Source organism: Myxocyprinus asiaticus, chromosome 8 (genome assembly GCF_019703515.2).
Source record: "Myxocyprinus asiaticus isolate MX2 ecotype Aquarium Trade chromosome 8, UBuf_Myxa_2, whole genome shotgun sequence".
Lineage (NCBI taxonomy): Eukaryota > Metazoa > Chordata > Actinopteri > Cypriniformes > Catostomidae > Myxocyprinus > Myxocyprinus asiaticus.
This window is the reverse complement of record NC_059351.1, coordinates 51,193,061-51,215,345: the sequence shown is the minus strand read 5'-3', so window position 1 is coordinate 51,215,345 and position 22,285 is coordinate 51,193,061. Positions and strand designations below refer to the sequence as shown.

General features: G+C 38.5%; 2 protein-coding genes and 1 long non-coding RNA gene across 10 annotated transcripts; 1 reads left to right on the top strand and 2 right to left on the bottom strand.

Annotated features, from left to right (window-relative positions):
* Window positions 1-397: 397 nt before the first annotated feature.
* On the bottom strand, window positions 398-8,558 carry si:ch211-196h16.12 (regulator of G-protein signaling 5). Of its 2 annotated transcripts, none has more exons than XM_051703902.1 (5): window positions 2,574-4,807; window positions 2,389-2,454; window positions 1,371-1,423; window positions 1,009-1,172; window positions 398-667 (listed from the first exon to the last, which is right to left on the bottom strand). In XM_051703902.1, exons 1-5 carry the CDS (start codon window positions 2,615-2,617, stop codon window positions 485-487), a joined length of 510 nt encoding a protein of 169 aa, XP_051559862.1. In that variant the 5' UTR covers window positions 2,618-4,807; the 3' UTR covers window positions 398-484. The 2 variants fall into 2 exon arrangements, with proteins under 2 accessions (XP_051559862.1, XP_051559863.1); XM_051703903.1 differs by lacking the exon at window positions 2,574-4,807 and adding an exon at window positions 8,337-8,558 and having other exon boundaries at window positions 400-667.
* Window positions 5,691-21,961, top strand: slc25a23a (solute carrier family 25 member 23a). Of its 4 annotated transcripts, none has more exons than XM_051703885.1 (12): window positions 5,691-6,421; window positions 11,450-11,573; window positions 14,014-14,101; window positions 14,229-14,340; window positions 14,438-14,596; window positions 16,709-16,861; window positions 17,003-17,116; window positions 17,296-17,463; window positions 17,540-17,690; window positions 19,617-19,774; window positions 20,121-20,143; window positions 20,836-21,961. In XM_051703885.1, exons 1-12 carry the CDS (start codon window positions 6,224-6,226, stop codon window positions 20,837-20,839), a joined length of 1,452 nt encoding a protein of 483 aa, XP_051559845.1. In that variant the 5' UTR covers window positions 5,691-6,223; the 3' UTR covers window positions 20,840-21,961. The 4 variants fall into 4 exon arrangements, with proteins under 4 accessions (XP_051559845.1, XP_051559843.1, XP_051559846.1 ...); XM_051703883.1 differs by having other exon boundaries at window positions 5,693-6,421; window positions 11,447-11,573; window positions 20,836-21,953; XM_051703886.1 differs by having other exon boundaries at window positions 5,693-6,421; window positions 19,617-21,950.
* LOC127444516 (uncharacterized) lies at window positions 12,053-14,019 on the bottom strand. Of its 4 annotated transcripts, none has more exons than XR_007897839.1 (3): window positions 13,448-14,019; window positions 13,196-13,397; window positions 12,053-13,145 (listed from the first exon to the last, which is right to left on the bottom strand). It is a non-coding gene; the product is annotated as an uncharacterized LOC127444516 (long non-coding RNA). The 4 variants fall into 4 exon arrangements; XR_007897836.1 differs by having other exon boundaries at window positions 12,053-13,295; window positions 13,348-13,397; XR_007897837.1 differs by having other exon boundaries at window positions 12,053-13,295; window positions 13,348-13,397; window positions 13,500-14,019.
* Window positions 21,962-22,285: the final 324 nt, after the last annotated feature.

The window sequence follows — 22,285 nt, the reverse complement described above, 5'->3', positions numbered from 1 at the left end:
ATACATACAGTATATATAAATATAACATCTTGCCATTGCTGTCTTTAGGCACAATCATGATTTCAAGTTTGATTACAATCTCCACCCTGCCCAGTAAGTGGCGATATGCACGAATAATGCAAATCGCCAAAAACAAAAGAAGAAAGTGAAAGTGGAGATTTATAGAAAACATTACTTAAACATTGACCTGTTTCTCATCCAAACTTTTCATATCCCTTCAGAACACATGCATTTAACCACTGGAGTCTTATGGATTACTTTTATGATGCCTTTATGTGCTTTTTGGAGCTTCAACGTTCTGGTCACCATTCACTTACATTGTATGGACCAACAGAGCCGAAATATTCTTCTAAAAATCTTCAATTGTGTTCGGCAGAAGAAGGAAAGTCATCCACATCTGGGATGGCATGAGGGTGAGTAAATGATGACAGAATTTTCATTTTTGGGTGAACTTTCCCTTTAAACAATTATATAACCCACAGGTTTAATAGCAGGTTGTGTTTTGCAGAGCTTTGAGTGGCTGCTTACAGTATGAAGAACGCATGAAACGTGGAAATGAATCTTTAGCCATGAGAGAGAAGATCCGGTGCTGAGCTTCATCAAACGTGTCTGCTGTGGGTGCCTCCAGGTCCATTAATGATTCGCGGGTCTCACTGTCCAAATTCACCTGACAAACATCCACACAACATCAGAACAACCACTGAGAGGTCATCCGATATACAACTAGGGTGATTCTCAGTAAACAACCTTTCAAAAACACGTCCATTTTACACCTTAATAAAAAAGATTATGAGGCCTATTTATAGGAATATTTAGATGTTGTTTTACATTGTGACTTTATTTTCAAAGTCATATGGTATGGAACAACATGAGGGTGAGTTAATGATGACAGTTTTTTTTTTTTTTTTTTTTTTTTTTGCTGAACAGTCTGTTTAACTGTCATGAAAATAATGTCACAATGCTAAAGATCTTAATAATGCTAAAGATGTATCTTCTTTATGCTCTTACCTCATGAGGCGCATCAGGGTTGATGAACTGGTTGTAGATGCTCTGGGCTTTTGCTGCCAGTTTAGAGCCTGAGGAGTTCTTGTAATCTTCACATGCCAACCAGAACTCCAGATTCTCCTCACTGAACTCTGAACGCAGGAACCAGCGGAACGCCTGAAGGCCCACTGCAGAGAAAGAGAGTTTGAAGAATATAAAATAATGATGATGAACGTTATTGCTCATGAAACTGTCTGTGTTGACAATCCAATTTATGATTCTAGGAATTACGGTACATGGTGTTCAGCTAGACTATAGGAAAAGACTGAATTTAAATATTACGAACCATTGATTTATATGAAAGAAAGAAAAGAGAGACGTCTCACTCTTGCTGTTAAGCAGAGATTCCAGGTCTTGTGGCGGCTTTTCTTCGTGAGCTCTAAAGAGAAAAAAAGTGATTATGTAATAATTAATATATTATTGTAATTTTATATATATATATATATATATATATATATATATATATATATATATATATATATATATATATATAATAATTTATAACGTAATTATAATGTATAATAAAATTGATTCAGTCTGATTTGTTTGTGCAGCTGAATCATTTGGAGCGGTTTCTTATTTAAATGAACAGTTCACCCCAAATTAAAAAATCTCTCAATATTTACTCACGCTCATGCCATCCCAGATGTGCATGACTTTCTTTCTTCTGCAGAACACAAATGAAGATTTTTAGAAGAATATTTCAGCTCTTTAGGTCCATACAGTTCAAGTAAATGGTGAACAAAACTTTGAAGCTCCAATAAGCACATAAAGGCAGCATAAAGGTAATCCACATGACTCCAGTGGTTTAACTAATGTGTTCTGAAGCAAAACGCTAGGCGTGTGTAAGAAATAGTTCAATGTTTAAGTCCTTTTTTACTATAAATTCTCCTCCAAGCGTAGTAGGTGGCGACATGCGTGGATAATGTGAATCACAAAAACAAAAGAAGAAAGTGAAAGTGGAGATTTATAGTAAAAAAGGACTTTGATTGATCTGTTTCTCACCCACACCTATCATATCATTTCTGAAGACCTGGATTAAACCACTGGAGTCTTATGGATTACTTTTATGTTTTTTATGTGCTTTTTGAGCTTCAAAGATTTGGACCATGTTGACTTGCATTGTGAGGACCAACAGAGCTGAAATATTCTACAAATCTTAATTTATGTTCTGCAGAAGAAAGAAAGTCATACACATCTGGGATGGCATGAGGGTGAGTAAATGATGAGAGAATTTTCGATTTTGGGTGAACTGTCCCTTTAATAAAACAGTTCAGTAAATTATTTCCCAAGTACTTTTTAAGCCACTGAAAGTCTAAAGTCAGGCCCGAGCTGTTGTGTTACCTGTTTTTGTGTCCCCAATCCTGTTTTTCGGCCAGGTGAGATAGTTTAACCCTCATGCCTTTTGCCCTGAAAGACACACAGATAAAAATCACACCAAACTGACTGTTCTTGGAATATCTTGCATGATACACTCACATCTAAACACAATTTGGCTTCTCAATCTCTCCACACACAATCATACTCACTTCTCCAGGCATGAGGATGGGATTGCAGACAGACCTTTACACATCACAGAACATTAAAATTGAACTGAAAGAACTGAATATTTAACATCAACTGTGTCCAGCCCTGTTTGTCTCTGTTTCTGCTCTTATATAGTGAACTGAGATCATGGAACAATAAGAACAGATGTGTGAGAAGACCACACAATGACTGTACATATCACAAACTCCAATCACTTTCAATAAAACCACTCATAAAGACCTTTATAATTGAGTGTGGACAGTTTTTAGTGTCAGTGACGTTAGTACAGGTAGTGTGGACAGCAGCTGACAGCAGTTCTCTTGAGAGTGTTTGTGTCACCTGTATTTGGGTCGGGAACGGTGACTGAAGGCAACAGGTGTGTAGCAGGTTATCTGTCTGTTTATCTGAACATGTTCTGTTCTTTTCATGTATTCATGGAATACATTGTTTTCTGTCACTTGAATATAGTGCCAACTGTTGAGCCATGTGCTGAATCAAATTTCTGTTGATTATTGCATTTAAAGGGAACTGAACAATGAATGCATTGCAGTGTATATAGTTATTTCTTTCTAAAAGACTCTTACATATGTTTGGGATTGCTTTCAAACCCTTATGGTGGTCAAGTTGGTTTTTGATGATCTACCAGCCCTAACTAACAAGACCAAGATGGTCTACCACAATTGTTCACAACTAGAGGATCATGACCCAAAAATGGGATGCAAATCTGATCAGATAGGGTCACAGATAGCAGGGGAAAAAAAGCAATGCTAAATTTAGGCTAAATAACAAAATGCAAATAAATATGTAATATTGCATTTAGAATAGTGAAATAAATATTTCATTTAAAAATGAAGGGTTACCAGGGTGTTCTGCAATTGCTAAATAGTTTTGAGTGTTCTTTTGTGTTGCTATACGGTTGCTAGGGTGGTGTAGGTGGTTTTTAGAATGTTGGTATGTGGTTTCTAAATTGATCTGAGAGTTCTTTTGTGTGTGTTGCTATGCAGTTGCAGAAGAGTGTTTTTTGGTGTTACGCTATGTGGTTGCTAGGGGGTTGTGCGCTGTTGCCTGAGTCTTATTATGCAGCTGCTAACTTGTTCTAAATGATTTTCTTGGTGTGTTGCTATGCAGTTGCTAGGGCGATGTGAGTGGTTGTCAGGGTGTTGCTATGTGGTTGCTAAATTATTCTGAGTTTATCTGGCATGTTACTGTGAGTTTACTAAGGTGTTTCTATGAGGTTTCTTAATTGTTCTTACTGTTGTTTTGTGTTGCTTTGCAGTTGTTAGGGTGTTGTGGGTGGTTATCAAGGTGTTGCTATGCATTTGCTAAATTGTTTTAAGTGTTTTTGTGTGTTGTTATGCCTTTGCTAGTGTGTTGTTTTGCAGTTGCTACATTTTTCTGAGTGGTTTTGACATGTTGCTATGCGGTTACTAGGGTGTTGGGGTGGTTGTCAGTGCATTGTTATGCAGTTGCTAAATTGTTCTGAGTGTTCTTTTGTGTTGCTATGAGGTTGCTAGGGTGTTGTGGCTGGTTTTCTTGATGTTGCTATGCAGTTGCTAAATTGTTTTTTTTTTTGAGTGTTTTGTTTGTGTGTGTGTGTGTGTGTGTGTGTGTGTGTGTGTGTGTGTGTGTGTGTGTGTGTGTGTGTGTGTTGCTATTTGGTTGCCAGGGTGTTGTGATATAGTTGCTAGATTTTTCTGAGTGTTTTTCATGTGTTGCTATACGGTTGCTAGGGTGTTTTGAGTGCTTGCCAGGGTGTTATTATGCAGTTGCAAACTTGTTCTGAGTGATTTTTCAGTGTGTTGCTATGCAGTTGCCAGGGTGTTGTGGGTGGTTGTCAGGCTGTTGCTATGTGTTTGCTAAATTATTCTGAGTTAACAACTTTTTAAAGGGAGGAGAAAAGCCAATTAAACTCTACAGTATTTTGGCGCAAATTCATCTGTCACTTGGTAGAAGCTTGCCAATTTAGGCACATGTCAACATGGACAGGTTGAATGAGATGCCCTCAACCAGCGAATGACCAGTTACCATTTTATATATTTTTTCATATATTTGTCTCATTTATTATAAAAAGGGTTGTCATTTTGTTTCTTTGAATTTGTCTTCTCTTAATTCCCAACACTTCTCTGACCATAAAACATTTTCCCTTAACCTTTTGACTTTGCAGACTGTATATATTTTTACTGACCCGATACGTTGTTTCAGTCCTTAAAGGGATAGTTCACCCAACAATGAAAATTCTCTCATCATTTACTCACCCTCATGCCATCCCAGATGTGTATGACTTACTTTCTTCAGCAGAACACATCTTCTGTAGGTCCATACAATGCAAGTGAATGGTGACCAGAACTTTGAATCTCTTAAAATCACATAAAAGCAGCGTAAAACTAATCCATAAAACTCCAGTGGTTTAATCCATGGCTTCAGAAGTGATATGATAGGTATGGGTGAGAAACAGATCAATATTTTAGTCCTTTTTTTCTGTAAATCTCCACTTACACTTTCAAATTCTTATTTTGTCTTTTGGCGATTCGCATTCTTCGTGCATATCACCACCTACTGGTCGGGGCTGATCAAAGGTGGAGATTTATAGTAAAAAAGGACTTAAATATTGATCTGTTTCTCACCCACACCTATCATATTACTTCTGAAGACATGGATTTAACCACTGGAGTCTTATGGATTAATTTTACGCTGCTTTTATTTGATTTTAAGAGATTCAAAGTTCTGGTCACCATTCACTTGCATTGTATGGACCTACAGAAGATGTGTTCTGCTGAAGGAAGTAAGTCATACACATCTGGGATGGCATGAGGGTAAGTAGATAAGAGAATTTTCATTTTTGGGTGAACTATCCCTTTAACCGCCCACTGTAATTCTCTTGATCAGTGTGTTTAACCCCTATTTACCTGAACTCTGACCTTAGTCTGTGACTCAGATAAGAGCCAAGGTATGCTCAATCGCTCACTCGTTCACTATTGGCACATGGTGCACTGCACTATATTGGGAATAGGGAGTGATTTCGGATGCACTGCAGACACTGTACATTGTGTACTCTAATAAATCCAAATCCACTTCCCCCTCTTAAACCTTCCAATTTCTTTATGAACTGCCAGGAAATGACTTCATGAGCCAGTCTGAATCAAAACTAAACATCGAAATGACCCTTGTGAGACAGCTCTTGGTTTGTTATGACAGGCTGATTTTATTTGTTTGTCATATTCTCAATGGTAAAGTGGCAGCTAAACAGATCAGATTAGGCCTGATCACGCACATTCAACACTATTTGTCTGTATTTGCTTTAGGACCGAGGCGAGCTGGAGGTGTAATCTGAAGCCTTTGTTGTATTGGTTCACTGCAGTACTTCAGTTTTCGACATGCACGTGAGCTGCGTCTCTCTGCCCACGGACACTCACAATCGCGCAAGTCTTTGACATTTTCAGCTCATGCATGAAGCCAATTGCCTTTTGCTCAGTTCGGACCGGCTGATACTTCAATACCGCATTGCACTGGGGGGCTTTTATTTAGCTAAAAGCTCCTTTTTGACCTCTGCTCTTCGTTTGGCACGCAGATCGCTCGGTACCTTCTTCCGCGCGGTGCGCTGAGGGCTTTCTTCGTGCCAATGCCTCTCCTTTCGTGACTGCGCGTGGACATAATGATCATGGGACAGCGCGGGTGCCGCTCGGGCTGGACCCGGGCGCGATGCCAGGACAGTGGGGTCGATCCCGAACGCGAGCGGCTATGGGCCGAGCTCTTCGAGCAGCTGGATTTGAACAAGGACGGACGGATCGATGTGAACGAGCTGCGGATCGGACTCGCCGCACGCGGGATGTCCTGGAGCTCGGTGGAGGAGGTACGGAAGAAACCCGATACAAACACTCAAAACAGAAGGGTATTTATAGCCAGTGTTGGGTGTAATGCATTACTAAGTAATTAATTACTGTAATGAAATTACATTTTCATTGAAAAAAAAAGTAAAGTAAGGGATTACTCTTAATTTGTCAGTAATTTAATTACAGTTACTTTCCTATGTAATTGTGTTAAATACTGTATAGACTATTGAACAATTCTATATAAACAATAGTGAATTTAAAATCGAAATTTAACGTCTAATGTTAAAATATATGTTTTCTAATTTAACGCCGCCCCCTTAAATTCTTTGGTCAGTTCATGAATAATTTATTTGATTTTATATGATTTATTTGAAAGAATTAAAAGAACAGTTTCACGTCTATCCTTGTATTTTCATCTGGTCGAGGATGATCAGGGTTTTAGAAAGTAATTAGTGATAAGTAATGCAGTTACTTTTCAGACAGTACTAGTACAGTAATCTAATTACACTGTAGAAGATGTAATTAGTAGTTAGTAATTAATTACTTTTTTAGAGTAACTTACCCAACACTTGTTTATAGCACAGGTTATATACACCTCTGGCCATGAATTTACAGGTTTTCTGACACGTCATGATTTGGGGTAGATTCATAACCTGCAGTCCTGCACCCCCACATCACGTGATCTCTTGCCTCTTCCAGCAACAAATTCATAACTGAAAGGGAAACTGCTGCACGGCGCGACGCAATAACAGCCAATCAGAACATATTTGATGTCTACAGCAATGTGGAGTTTGGACCAATGAGACTCCAGTGTGGGTGTGTCTACCCAGCACGACGCGATAGAAGTAAAAACCAAGCAACTGTTAATTAGTGTGCATCGCAACTGGTTAGGGCAAACACTCAGATTTGCATTGAAGTGAAGGTTTTATCACTTTATCGGGCAGCACAAGTTTAAAGCGACAAGCAATTTATCTTTCCACATTGAGAGCAAAAAAGCTGCTCGACAATCACAGCCAATCAGAATAAGATTTTTAATATACATCTATGTGGAGCAGGATTTTGGACCAATAAAGGCCCGGGTATACTTCTTTTTTCTGCATTCCAGATCAGATCAAGTAGGTATAGCTGCAGGCCAGAGACCTCCAAATGGGAGCAGAATCTCTAAAAGAGGGAGGGGTTACCCCAAAGGGGGTTGCGCCAACTCCAAAAGGGGCATTACATCCACTTACGGTTAAGGTTAGGGAAAGGTTTAGGTAAGGGGCTCCCTATATGGCGGTTTGGAGCTTCCGCCCCTTTTTGGAGCTATATTCTTCTCGATTGGATCGCACCCAGTCGACATACAGTTAGTTGGTAGTACACTGGTGGTCGCCACATCACAACGCTGCTTATTTATGCAAAGTTAAACTCTGCTTAACTTTGTTGCACTGTCAGTGTTCACTGTCACTCATTGTCACTGCTTATAGCCAACTCACTGAAAATGACTTAAGGTCATTTTGTTGCTACAAATTGCTGTAACGCCCTTTACAATGGAAGTTGCTTTATTTATTTGTTTTTTGCCTTTTTTTCACACCGTAACTGGTTCTAACAAAGCTTAAGAGCAAAGTCCCTTTCAAGGCAAGTCAGTCCACTTGGCAGCCATCTTGGGAACGCTCCCGGGCAGCGATTTTCTAAGAATAAAATCGGCATGAAAGTACAGCTCCTATCTACATGAATGGGGAAAGTCTGAAATCCCCAAAACAGTTGGTCAAGATTATGATCAAAGAACATATTTCAAATCAGTAGTAAAATCTAACAACAATGGTGTACTAAATTGTGCCTCTTTTGCTCAGATCACGCTAAAAAAAAGCTATTTTTCAGGTCGGTTCAGCTAATGCGCATACGCGTTCTCGAGGTAACTGGCTACATCTGTATCTAAAAGGTGATTGGCTCTTTTACCTGTACTTCGTTTTCTACTCCCGCCGTATTGGGTTCCCAATTTCTCTCATTCATTTCAGTACAAGTGCTCCATCTCGAGCTGAATAGTCTCTGGTTAGAGTCAGTAACAGGGTGGATAAGAGTGCAGTGTTGAAGCACTAATGGACCAGTTTATGACCTCTGTTGTTCATGATCTCAAGGCCAGATAGAGAGAAACAGAGGAAGGGCATCAGAAGTGCCCACCCGCGGGTATGAGATCAACATCACAATGGCCCCACCTGTCATTTCCTGGATACTAGAATAAGGCCTCCACCCATTTCACCAGTGGGGCATAATCTTCAGAAAGAAGATTATAATTAGCGCTGCTTGCTAACGCAAGCACTTTCTATAACACTATTGCTTATACTTAGGGATAGATTTGAACAAACCACAACCTCATTGTGTAACTTGTGCCATTACTTTTCTAAGTGACCAGACGTATGATCTTTTGCCTGGTGTGTGATAAAATGGGTGGAAAAAATCACTTACACTTACATTAAAGGAGTGATCCGTGCCATATCTAGAGACCAGAAAGTCATAGTACCACATAGTAACCTCCTAGTAATGCCCTAGCAACTACCCAGAACACCCTAGCAACCACCTAGCAGTGCTTTGGCAACTACTCAGAACACCCTAGCAACCACTTACGAATGCCCTTGCAACCACCCAGAACACCCTAGCAACTACTTAGTAATGCCCTAGCAACCACCTAAAACACCCTAGTGACCACTTAGTAATGCCCTAGCAACCACCTAGTAATGCCCTAGCAACCACTCAGAACACACTAGCATCCACTTAGTAATGACCTAGCAACCACTCATCACCCTAGCAACCACCCAGAACACCCTAGCAACCACTTAATAATGACATAGCAACCACACAACACCCTAGCAACCACTTCATAATGACATAGCAACCACTCAACACCCTTGCACCCTCTTTATAATGACATAGCAACCACTCAACACCCTTGCAACCACCCAGAACACACAACCACTAAGTGATGCCCAAGCAACCCCCTAATAATGCCCTAGCAACCACCCAGTACACTAATGCCGTAGCAAGCACTCAACACCCTAGCAACCACCCAGAACAACCAACCACTAAGTAATGCTCAACAACCCCCTGGTAATGCCCTAGCAACCACCCAGAACACCCTTGCACCCTCTTAGTAATGCCCTAGCAACCACTCAGAACACCCTAGCATCCACCCAGAACACCCTAGCAACCACTTAGTAATGCCCAAACAACCACCCAGAACACCCTAGCAACCATTTAGTAATTCCCTAGCAACCATCTAGAACACCCTAGTAAGAGTCAGAGCACCTTTGCAACTACATAGCAACACCCTGGCAACCACCCACAACGTCTTAGCACTGTGGTGCCGAGTTTTCCATGGGCAAGCACCAGTCACATTTTCTTCAGATCATGTAAAGACCTAAAACATGTGTCTTGCGGTATTTAGTTAGATTATTTTTCACTTTTAGTGTCATTAGGTAAAATCATAGATTACCGGTTATATAAATATAATATTCACACTCAGATATTGATTGCTTATGTATTGCCTGTTTAAGAGTTAATAGTGGTATCTGTTGATTAGGTTTTGATAAAGTGCAAGCTGAGTGTTTGTTGTTGTGCAACAAGTGATGTCACTTACCATCTGCTTGTGTGTTTTTGTTTCTTGATCTGGTGGTGAATGCAACATGTGTGTGTGTGTGCATGTGCTTATGATTTACATTTTTCGTATTTGTATTTCTTTACATTAATCAGAGTTATTGATAAATATAGTTCGGAAAGAATGTACTGGTGCTTCTAATGCTATCACACACACATAAACACACACACACTCAGACAGGCTGTAGAGTGTGTTAAAGGTCAACTTCTTGGAGGTGATCCATGTGAGAGTATATACCATGTGACAGGGGTTAACATAAATACACACAACAGCACATGTGTGTATATTGTAGAAGAGGCAAAGCTAGTTAAATGTGTGAAATAACTGGCATATTTTCATATTTTCTGCTTTACAGTGTGATTAAGCCTCTGGCATACCAGGGATTGTGGGAATATTTTCTGGTTTTCTTTAAACACCAGAATGGGTCGCCCAGTGCAGCACTAGGTTTCAGTTTAGCAAGTTGAGGCACGCTGCACTGATGAGCTTCTGGCAGTTTTAAAATGTAGCTTTGCGGGACGACACCTTGAAAAAACATGGTGAATGGTGAATCTCAGCTGAGTTTTAATCTAGAGTTTATTTCCATCTCTGCATCATAGTTTACAGTAACTGAATTAAATCAGAAGACAATACATAAAATCAAGCAATAAAGAGATATACAGCAAATCTGAGCCTGTTTACATCCACACCAATATGCTGATAATTACTGATTATAGAATTTGGTATAATGTAGGCTAGGCCTAATGTAGTTCTTAAGTGTTTATAAAGTAGTTAAACACCTTATTAAGCTAGTGTCTTGTGCGCTTGGCTTTCTTTATTGCTTGTTAAATTACATTAATTAACTGACACATCTTAAAGGTGCACTCAGTAATTTTTTTAAAATACTGTATGTTGTCTTGGACTTACACTGACACCTAGTGGCGTGAATGCAGCATCATTCAAACGCAATAGTTTTCAGTTACTGATGCCAAGTGTCCAATAACAGGCCAGTTACTGACATTAAACAAGTAGTATTTGGCTGGTCATGTGATCCAAACATGGCAGCCCCCATGAGGGGACCCTCTCGTTGTAGATTTATACAGCTTTTATAAGGTTACTGATACGACTGGAGTCTTCATTTTATGTGAGTGATCATGATTTTATACATACGTTTCACAATTACAATTTATTTTGTGCACCTTTAAATCTGGTTTAACTTACAGTGATATTCTAAGGTTTTGAATGTCTTTTAAGAAGTGCTCTTTGTGTGTCATGTTTGCGGTTGTGGGCTGTTGGCTTTGCCTGGTTTTAATGTGCTTTTCTTCTTACTTTTGTACCCTCCCATCCCACCTCTCCTAATGATTCCTGGCATCCCTCTTTCCCTCCACCTCTCTCTCTCTCGCTCTCTTTCTCTCTCTCTCTTTATATGCCCTATATTTAGCAGATTGTACGAGCTGGAGACACCAATCATGATGGTCAGTTGGATTTTGAAGAGTTCATCGAGTATCTGCGTTCACATGAGAAACGTCTTAGACTCATGTTTCGCAGCTTGGACCGCAACAATGATGGTTAGTGTCTGTAAACTTTAGATTGCTATCAGAACCTATAAACTTTACAGATGGAGTCTAATATGTATCTTTCTCTTAGCATGTGTAGACCTTATTCACTCTAGCGCTATCTTTGATTTTTAATGGGAATGACAACGAGGCTGTGAGGGATAGACTGTATCTTCAGTGGGCTATACTGCAGTTTAAAGTGTTTTTGGATTGTTCCGCAGACAAAACATTAATCAATTATCTGTCCAAGAACATTCAGTAGACAAAAAAACTCCAGACAACATGAGCTGTGAAAAATCAGATGTGATCTAGGAGCTTTATACTGTTTTATACCGTTTGTGCAATTGAAGAGATGGTAAGTCTGTCCCTCACAGCCTCCTTGTCATTCACATTAAAACTCAAAGATGGCGTTAGCGTGAATAAGGTCTATGCTATTCTATTACTGCTAACATAATATTAGCATTTGAATCTATACCATGTCATCACTGTTAGGAACTTTAATCTCAGATTGCCATACAAATATTTACAATTCCTCACTGTTAGCATTGGAGCTCATATTACAGTAAATTTTACAGTTTTACATCAACAATATAACCTATAATATCTATAATATCACTGTTAGCATGAAAAACCTAATATTTCCATTAGCATCTATACTTTTACAGCACTGTTAGCATCAATAACCTCATACTACTGTTAGCATCACCCTTACAAAAATCAAGAGTTCTGGCCAACTTGCTACAAACTTGCTAATTCTGCACTTATTATTTTCACATACAGATGAGCTTTGCAGCAAACTCTTCTTTGTTTCCAAAGGTTTGCTGCAGGTCCACCACTACCGGTGAAGGGCTACAAACTCTTCAAAAAGGCGAATCGCAAGCTCATTTGCATGTGAATATAATGAGTGGGAAATTTGTGGCAAGTTTGTCAGAACTTTGTCAGAGGGGCATACTATTTCATACTGTTAGCATGAATTACTTAATTTTACTGTTAGTATCTACTATTACATCACTGTTAACATCTATAACCTCATATTACTGTTAGCATCTACTATTACATCACTGTTAACATCTATAACCTCATATTACTGTTAGCATCTATACTATTACATCACTGTTAACATCTATAACCTCATATTACTGTTAGCATCTACTATTACATCACTGTTAACATCTATAACCTCATATTACTGTTAGCATCTATACTATTACATCACTGTTAACATCTATAACCTCATATTACTGTTAGCATCTACTATTACATCACTGTTCACATCTATAACCTCATATTACTGTTAGCATCTACTATTACATCACTATTAACATCTATAACCTCATATTACAGTTAGCATCTACTATTACATCACTATTAACATCTATAACCTCATATTACAGTTAGCATCTACTATTACATCACTGTTAACATCTATAACCTCATATTACTGTTAGCATCTACTATTACATCACTGTTAACATCTATAACCTCATATTACTGTTAGCATCTATACTATTACATCACTGTTAACATCTATAACCTCATATTACTGTTAGCATCTACTATTACATCACTGTTAACATATGTAACCTCATATTACTGTTAGCATCTACTATTACATCACTGTTAACATCTGTAACCTCATATTACTGTTAGCATCTACTATTACATCACTGTTAACATCTATAATCTCATATTACTGTTAGCATCTACTATTACATCACTGTTAACATCTATAACCTCATATTACTGTTAGCATCTATACTATTACATCACTGTTAGCATCTATAACCTCATATTACTGTTAGCATCTACTATTACATCACTGTTAACATCTATAACCTCATATTACTGTTAGCATCTACTATTACTTCACTGTTAACATCTATAACCTCATATTACTGTTAGCATCTATACTATTACATCACTGTTAACATCTATAACCTCATATTACTGTTAGCATCTACTATTACATCACTGTTAACATCTATAACCTCATATTACTGTTAGCATCTACACTATTACATCACTGTTAGCATCTATAACCTCATATTTATGTTAGCATCTACACTATTACATCACTGTTAGCATCTATACTATTACATAACTGTTAACATCTATAACCTCATATTACTGTTAGCATCTACACTATTACATCACTGTTAGCATCTATAACCTCATATTTATGTTAGCATCTATACTATTACATCACTGTTAGCATCTATACTATTACATCACTGTTAACATCTATAACCTCATATTACTGTAAGCATCTACACTATTACATCACTGTTAACATCTATAACCTCATATTACTGTAAGCATCTACTATTACATCACTGTTAACATCTATAACCTCATATTTATGTTAGCATCTACTATTACATCCTGTTAACATCTATAACTGCATATTATAGAGCAGTAATTCATTGTTTTTGCATATTTGTGTGTTTTGCAGGTGAAGTTGATGCCGGAGAGATCCAGCAATCACTACATAATCTCGGAGTGGATGTTACTGTAGAACAGGCTGCCAAAATACTGGAAAGGTCTGTATGTTTATGCTCATTATGAAAAAATGAAGCTTTTTCCAAAATTCTTTTTGTGGTTTTGTGTCACTATATACAACAGCTGCCCCATAACAGACCAGTGACTTTGAGAAATGTGTTTATGCAGTATGGATAAAGACCGTTCCATGACTATTGACTGGGTTGAGTGGAGAGATCACTTCCTGTTCAACCCTCTGGACAACATGGAGGAAATTGCACAGTACTGGAAACACTCAGTGGTATAAGCTACAACACACACAACTGAATCAGTTCGGTTTATGCCTGTAACATCTTTTTTTGTACTTGATTATACAAAATGTTTATGTATTTTTGTAGATGTTGGATATCGGAGAGCTTTTAACTGTTCCAGATGAATTCTCAGAGAAGGAGAGGCAGTCTGGGTTTGTGTGGCGGCAGCTGATGGCGGGGGCCGTGGCGGGGTCTGTATCCAGAACGGGTACCGCGCCACTTGACCGACTCAAAGTGTTTCTGCAGGTGAGAAAGCACTGGTCTGAAATGAACTGTCTGTCTTTAAAGTGGTGTGAAATATCAAGCTGTAAAACGAGGGCTGTCGATTAAACATGCTAATTCATTGTGATGAATTATATAAAAATAGAGCGTTCTAAAAATTAACACAATTAATCAAGCTTGAAGTACTACCTGTTTTCAGCAGGGGGCAGTAATTGAAACTCCAGCTGTTTAGGCAATGCACAGCTGTACAGACAACAACCCAAACTCTGGCTTGCTTGACACTAGCAACAGCACAACATGAGAATGCGTTGTTGCGTTCAAATACAGCTGGACAGTGCACGTCTCTGAAAGCAGGGATCTCGAGACCTGTTTTTGTAAGTTTCAAACTATATTTAACTTGACACAGCGACCTAAAATTTGTGTTTATGACACAACGCAACCAAAGTGAGTCCCTCTCATGCATGTGTAAATTGACACTTTGAAAAGCCCTTATAATAAAACTATCTCTGACAGATTGACGAATTTAATTGGATTGCTGTGAACTGTAGGACAGTGATAGGCTTATGTACAATAATATGGGAATAAATAATATTTTGCTTCTAAAGCCACTTGTATTGTTTTATCAATGCTTTTCTTGTCTGCCACAATCATTTTAATTATTTGAATTATTCTATTTATAATATATATTCTATTTATAATGATTTAAATATAACTATAACTATTCAATCATTATATAGAATTATTGTAATTTGAGGGCCTTTCTCAGCTAATATTTATATATGCAATTAACTGCAATAAATCGGATGAATTAATCAGCATATCATGTACTGTAATTAATTAGCATAACATTTTAATCGATTTACAGCCCTAGTATGAAACATACTGTACAAAGCTGGAAAAGCCAAAAAAGTTCACCTGGGAATTTTACAGTAATTGACCATGTTTTATGTTTGAAATTGTCTTCTTCCCGATAGTTTCTTTGATGATGAGCTTTGAAGTATGATTTGTGTTCCTCCAATCTCCATGGATACAGACATTATATCTAATAAACATCATGATTTTGGATGCTCACTCAAAGGTTTCTGGTTCAATCCCAGTTAAGAGTGAACTGTGAACATAGTAGAAAATAAGCCTGCTCAATCAACATGGTGCCTTAAAGGGGCAGTTCACTCAAAAATAAAAATTATCTTATGATTTACTCACCCTCCTGCCATCCCAGATGTGTGTGACTTTCTTTCTTCTGCAGAACACAAACTAAGATTTTTAGAAGAATATTTCAACTCTGTAGATCCATACAATACAAGTGAATGGGTGTCAAAATTTTGAAACTCCAAAATCCAAATAAAAGGAGCATAAAAGTAATCCATGTGACTCCAGTAGTTAAATCCATATCTTCAGCAGCGATATGATAGGTGTGGGTGAGAAACAGATCAATATTTAAGTCCTTTTTTATCATAAATTCTCCTCCCTGCCCAGTGGGGGGTGATGTGCACAAAGGATGTGAATCACCAAAAACAAAAGTAGGAGAAAGTGAAAGTGAAGGAAAAAGGGCTTAAATATTGATCTGTTCCTCACCCACACCTATTGTATCGCTTCTATAAGGATTTAACCACCAGAATCGTCTGGAGTACTTTTATAAAAATTATGGCAACCATTCATTTACATTGTATGGACCTAAAGAGCTGAGAAATTCTTCTAAAAATCTTCGATTGTGTTCTGCAGAAGAAAGAAAGTCATACACATCTGGAATGGTATGAGGGTGAGTAAATGATGAGAGAATTTTCATTTTTGGGTGAACTACCCCTTTAAAATGGACAGTACTTAGATGTATTATACCAATAGTTGCTGTAACATGAATTGCATATAACTGACTAAAAATATCCATTAAATAGCATCTATCAGGACCCTTGTGTTTTATCAAATCAACTTCTCATTTGTAATAAAGACTGTCCTTCAATAAGTGAGGGCTTCCAGCAGCACGCAGTGACCCCTGGAGGTTGTAAGAGACACTGCAGCTTAACAGACAGCTGTGATTATGTAAAGGGGCTGTTTTATTGTAATCCTGGGCTTTGAGAGGCTCAAAGTGGAACCAGATTTTGAATTTGCCATTTTCTTTGTGTGTGTTTGTTGGTGCAGGTGCATGGCCAGAGCTCTGATAAAGGAAATGTTTGGCGTGGTCTTCGAGCGATGGTGAAGGAGGGGGGGCTCACTGCGCTGTGGAGGGGCAACGGCATCAATGTGCTGAAGATTGCTCCAGAGACGGCCATCAAATTCCTCGCTTATGAACAGGTACACTTCACTCGTGCTTACTCTCTCTCTCTCTCTCTCTCTCTCTCTCTCTCTCTCTCTCTCTCTCAGCTTTCATATAGTCACCCACACAGACAGTAAATCAAAGCTCAGGCCTGTTGTCTCTCTCTCTCTCTCTCGTAGATTAAGCGGCTAATGAGAGGTAGTAAGGATGGAGGAACTCTAAAAGTTCAGGAGAGATTTGTCGCTGGATCGCTGGCTGGAGCCACAGCTCAAACTATTATATACCCTATGGAGGTACACACACACACACTCATTTACACAAAAGAATGAAAGTCATATGGATTTGGGACAACATGAGAGGAAATGATGACATAATTTTCATTTTTGGATGAACTATTCCTTTAAATATGCATTGATGTTTACACCGTGTCTCTCTCTGTTCCTGTCTGTCTTTATCGTTGTCTGTGCTATAGGTGCTGAAGACACGTCTAACTCTACGTAAAACAGGGCAGTATTCGAGTATGCTGGACTGTGCGAAGCAGATTCTGCAGAAGGAAGGCGTTCTGGCGTTTTATAAAGGATATCTACCCAACATTCTGGGCATCATCCCTTATGCGGGCATAGACCTCGCCGTCTATGAGGTGTGTTTGAGATTATGTGTATTCAGAATTATTCCTTAATAAAGACTCTTCCTCACGCTGTCTTCCTCTCTGTCAGACGTTGAAGAACGCGTGGCTGCAGCGGAAAACGGAGGGGTCGGCTGACCCGGGCGTTCTTGTACTAGTGGGTTGTGGCACTGTCTCCAGCACCTGTGGACAGCTGGCATCATACCCGCTCGCCCTCATCAGAACACGCATGCAGGCTCAGGGTAAGAGAGAGACAGAATGCTTAACTGTGTGTACAGAGATAAAAGCATAAAATGAATAGATGAATGGATGGATGAAAAATGGATGGATGGATAGATAAAAATGGATGGAGGAAAGATGGATGGATGGATGGAAGATGGATTGATGAATGAATGGATGAAAGATGGACGGATGGACATGGATGATGGATAAATGAATTGATGATAACAATTTAATAGATTGATGGATGGATGAAAAATTAATGGATGGATGCTTGGATGATGAAAATTGGATGGATGGAGGAAAGATGGATGGATGGATGGAAGATGGATTGATGAATGAATGGATGAAAGATAGATGATGGACATATGAATGATGGATGAATGAATTGATGATAACAATTTGATAGATTGATGGATGAAAAATTAATAGATGGATGCCTGAATGATGAAAAACGGATGAATGGATGGTTGGATGAAGCACGGATGGATGATGAAAAATTGATGAAAGAAAGATGGGTGATGGTGGAAAGATGGATGGGTGATGAAAATCGGATATATGGATGGATAAGATGGATGCATGGATGATGAAAATTGGATGAATGGATGGATGGATGGATTATGAAAACAGGATAGGTGGATTGATGGATGATGGATGGGTGGATGGATGATGAAAATTGCATGGATGGTTGAAAAATGGATGGATGAAAAATGGATGTAAGAATGATGGGTGATGGAGGAAAGATGGATTATGAAAACAACATAGGTGGTTGGATGGATAGATGAATGTATGGATGATGGATTGATGATGAAAATTGGATAGATGGATGGATAAAAGATGGATGCATGGATGATGAACTTTGGATGAATGGATGGATGGATTATGAAAATAGGATAGGTGGATGGATGGATGGATGGATGGATGGATGAAAGATGGATGGATGATGAAAATTGGATGGAGAGATGGATGAATGGATTATGAAAACAGGATGGGTGGATTGATGATGGATGAAAGATGGATAGATGAACATGGATGAATGGATTTTGAAAATAGGATGGATGGATGGCTGATAAAAATGTGATGGATAGATGGATGAATAGATTATGAAAATAGGATGGGTGGATGGATGGATAGATAATGGATGATGGATGGATTATTGAGGAAAAGTGGATAGATAGATGGATGGATGATGGATGGATGGATGGATGATAATGGATAGATGGATGAAAGATGGATGGATTTATAAAAGGTGAGTGGATGGATGAAAGAAGGATGGATGGATGATCAAAATTAGAATGGGTGGATAAAAGATGGATGGATGATGGAAATTAGATGGCTAGATGGATGAATGCATTATGAAAAAAGGATGGGTGGATGGATGGATAGATGATGGAAGAAATAATGGATGAGGACAAATGGATAGATGGATGGATGGGTGATAATTGATGGATGGATGAAATATGGATGGATTTATAAAAGATGAATGAATGGATGAATGAAAGATGGATGGATGGATGGTGAAAATTGGATGGATGGATAAAAGATTGATGTAAGATGGATGTATAATAGAAATTAGATGGATGAAAGAAGATGGATTGTTGAATGGATGGATGTAAAGACAGATGATGGATGAAAAATGGATGGATGGATGGATGTAAGATGGATGGATGATAAAAACTGGATGGATGGAAGATGGATGGATTGATGAATGGATGGATGAAAGTTGGATGGATGGGTAAAAGATGGATGGGTGAATGAAAGATGGATGGATGATGGAAATTATATGGATAGATGGATGAATGGATTATGAAAACAGGATGGGGGGATGAATGGATGGATGGTTGAACAAAAGATGGTTTGAAGTGACATTTTGAAAATGAAGTAGTATTACATGATAATTAGATTACATGTAATACTGTTCCCTATTTTTCCTCTTTTGTCTCTCTCAGCATCAATGAAAGGTGCTCCTCAGCTGTCCATGTTGACTCTCTTCAGGAATATTGTAGCTCAGGAGGGTGTGGTGGGACTCTACCGAGGCATCGCTCCAAACTTCCTCAAGGTTATTCCAGCTGTCAGCATCTCCTACGTCGTCTATGAAAACATGAGGAAAGTACTAGGAGTGGGAACCTGAGAGAGATAGACAGACAGGCCAAGTGTGTTTGCAGAAAAAAAAATATTTTATTGTTGAAAGAAGGGCAAGAAAAGACAATAGGACTAATTTATGAACGTCTAAAGACATATCAGATCACTGACAGCATGAGAGAAGGGTTGAAGTGCGTTTTCCACTGTCGCTCTTCCTGAGAGCAAAACCAGTGACAGACTGAGAACGACTCTATAACAGACTGATATTAAAACAGAAGTATGCACAATCTGAGAGGAGCTCTCGACTCATTCCTCAGTCACAGAGATTCATTTCTTTATTTATGTGTTTATTTGTGTTGTTGGTCAACAGGGGCCTGATATTCAAGTATACGGGGTAAGCTTGTGTGTGTAAGCATGTGCTGTACTGTATCACGTGTGATTTTAACCCCGTGCACAAGCTACTGATCGAACCAATGATCTGTTCTAAAAAACCAACTGACATGTTATGACATGTCAATTGACATGGGAATGGACAATAAACTAATTTGTGTTTGCCTTCCCCTTCCTCCCATGAAGTGACAGTGAATCTCAAAAAGTGCCTCTTTTCGAGAAACACAAAGAGGACCAGTGCTCCAATATTACGGCCCCCTACTGTTGAATGCTGTATTCAAACCCCTGTGTGCACCAAAATTCATCTAGAGTTCGAGAATTCTCAACTGAAGATTATAAATTCGGGTTTTAATGATTCCAAAAGCTGCTCTGCATACTATCCATCCTAAATAGTAGGAGAGCTAAAAATTAGTGCGTCCCAAATCACAGGGATTCACTCAGGAAACACAAGCACAACCAATTTCAATGAAAATCGCTCATAAAACCATTCTTGGGTAAATTGTTGCATTGACTTGAATGTGACTATTCATGGAAGAATGGTTTTACAAACTATTAACACAGAAGTTTTTCTTGTGTTTTATGAGTGAGGCTCATAGTAGCTTACAATTAGCATGCATCTATGCATGCTTTTTCGGCTAACATTTCCCACAACCCATTTCGCTACGGTTTGTGACAGTTTTCTTTCCACTTTTTCAGGTGAAGAAATGTGCCAAAGGAATATGAGACCAGATGTGCAACAGCAGTTTTTAAATGTGAACATAAATTGAAGTAATAGTTAATTTATTAAGGTGCACCACGAGTTTTTGCTCGTGTCATCTTGGACTTACAGTGACACCTAGTGGTGTGGATGCAGTATTATTCAAAATCAATAGTTTTCAGTTACAGATGCCATTGTAGAAATTCACTATTCACAATCAGCCATGATTAATTTAATCCAAAGAGTGAAAGTGTCCAATAACAAGACGGTTACTAAGATTAAGCGAGTAGTATAAAGCTGGTCATGTGATTCTAAAATGGCAGCCCCCATGAGGGCGCCCCTCCCCATGTAGAATAAAACAGCTTTTATAAGGTTACTGATATGACTAGAGTCCTCATCTCATGTGAGTGCTCATTATTTATTACATAGGTTTCAAAATTACAATTCATTTCTTTAAGAGTGAAAATTTTTTAATGGGGAAAAACTTACCGAGTGCACCTTTAAGGTAGCAAATTTAACTAGATGCTAATGCTATTATGCAAACGCAAACCATGTGCAACAAAGGGGTCTGTGGTATCAAGACATCATTTTATGACATGGTAGTGTGTTGCAATATTGGCATACTGTTTTTCTACACTTAAAGTGCATACTTTGCGAATGTGAATTGTAATGCAGACCTTAAGTTCTTTTTGCATAGCTAGTCAATGCAGTACTGTTTCATCTGGAGTATAAAGTTTTATGGACAGGAAAGTTTATGTGTGGTTTGAATTCATGATTTCTGTGATCATTAGAACAACAACAACAACAACAAAACTTTTATTAGGGTCGATTTTAGGTCAATGTGCTGATGCTCATTTTTAAGGTTTCTGTATACAGACATAAATACGGTTCTTATTTTGATGTAAACAAAACCACTGTATGATCACTATCTATCTTTGCTGCTCTTCAGTGTATTTTTTTGTCCCTTTAAAAACAAACCACAGCCTGTTATTGAATGCATGCAAAGAATGCATGTATATTAAATTATCAAATTAAACTGTATAGTGTCTTGATTTTATGTTTTATTGAGCTCAGCTAGAAAAGGCCTTGTTCGTTTGCAGTCTGATGGACAAATGTGTGTTTATATGTGCTACACGGAAAGTATTTCACAAACCCATAAACATGCCATGGATTGCATAGAGCAGGAAAATCAACCAAGGTTAAAAACACCCTTCAGTGCCTATTTGCAGATCCAAACGTCTATCATTGTCAATAAGCGTTTTCTCAAACCTCATTGGTCAATTTCATGCGCTCTTGAGCTCTGATTGGCTCTGTACACAGCGGCAAGCTTTGTGCGGCATGTTTGCCCACCCCCTTAAAAACGTCACCACGCGTTGGGTTAACAGCCAACGCACATCCAATGATCACACAGCACCCGCCCCCAGATGCTCTCTGATTGGTCAGCTCAAC

Coding starts and splice junctions, on each gene's coding strand:
- si:ch211-196h16.12 (XM_051703902.1), bottom strand. CDS start 2,617: ATGTGTAAAGGTCTGTCTGCAATCCCATCCTCATGCCTGGAGAA. Junction 1,424..2,388: donor GATTGGGGACACAAAAACAG/GTAACACAACAG, acceptor TTTTCTCTTTAG/AGCTCACGAAGAAAAGCCGC. Junction 668..1,008: donor ACCCTGATGCGCCTCATGAG/GTAAGAGCATAA, acceptor GATGTTTGTCAG/GTGAATTTGGACAGTGAGAC.
- slc25a23a (XM_051703883.1), top strand. CDS start 6,224: ATGATCATGGGACAGCGCGGGTGCCGCTCGGGCTGGACCCGGGCGCGA. Junction 6,422..11,446: donor CCTGGAGCTCGGTGGAGGAG/GTACGGAAGAAA, acceptor CCCTATATTTAG/CAGATTGTACGAGCTGGAGA. Junction 17,117..17,295: donor CTATTATATACCCTATGGAG/GTACACACACAC, acceptor TCTGTGCTATAG/GTGCTGAAGACACGTCTAAC.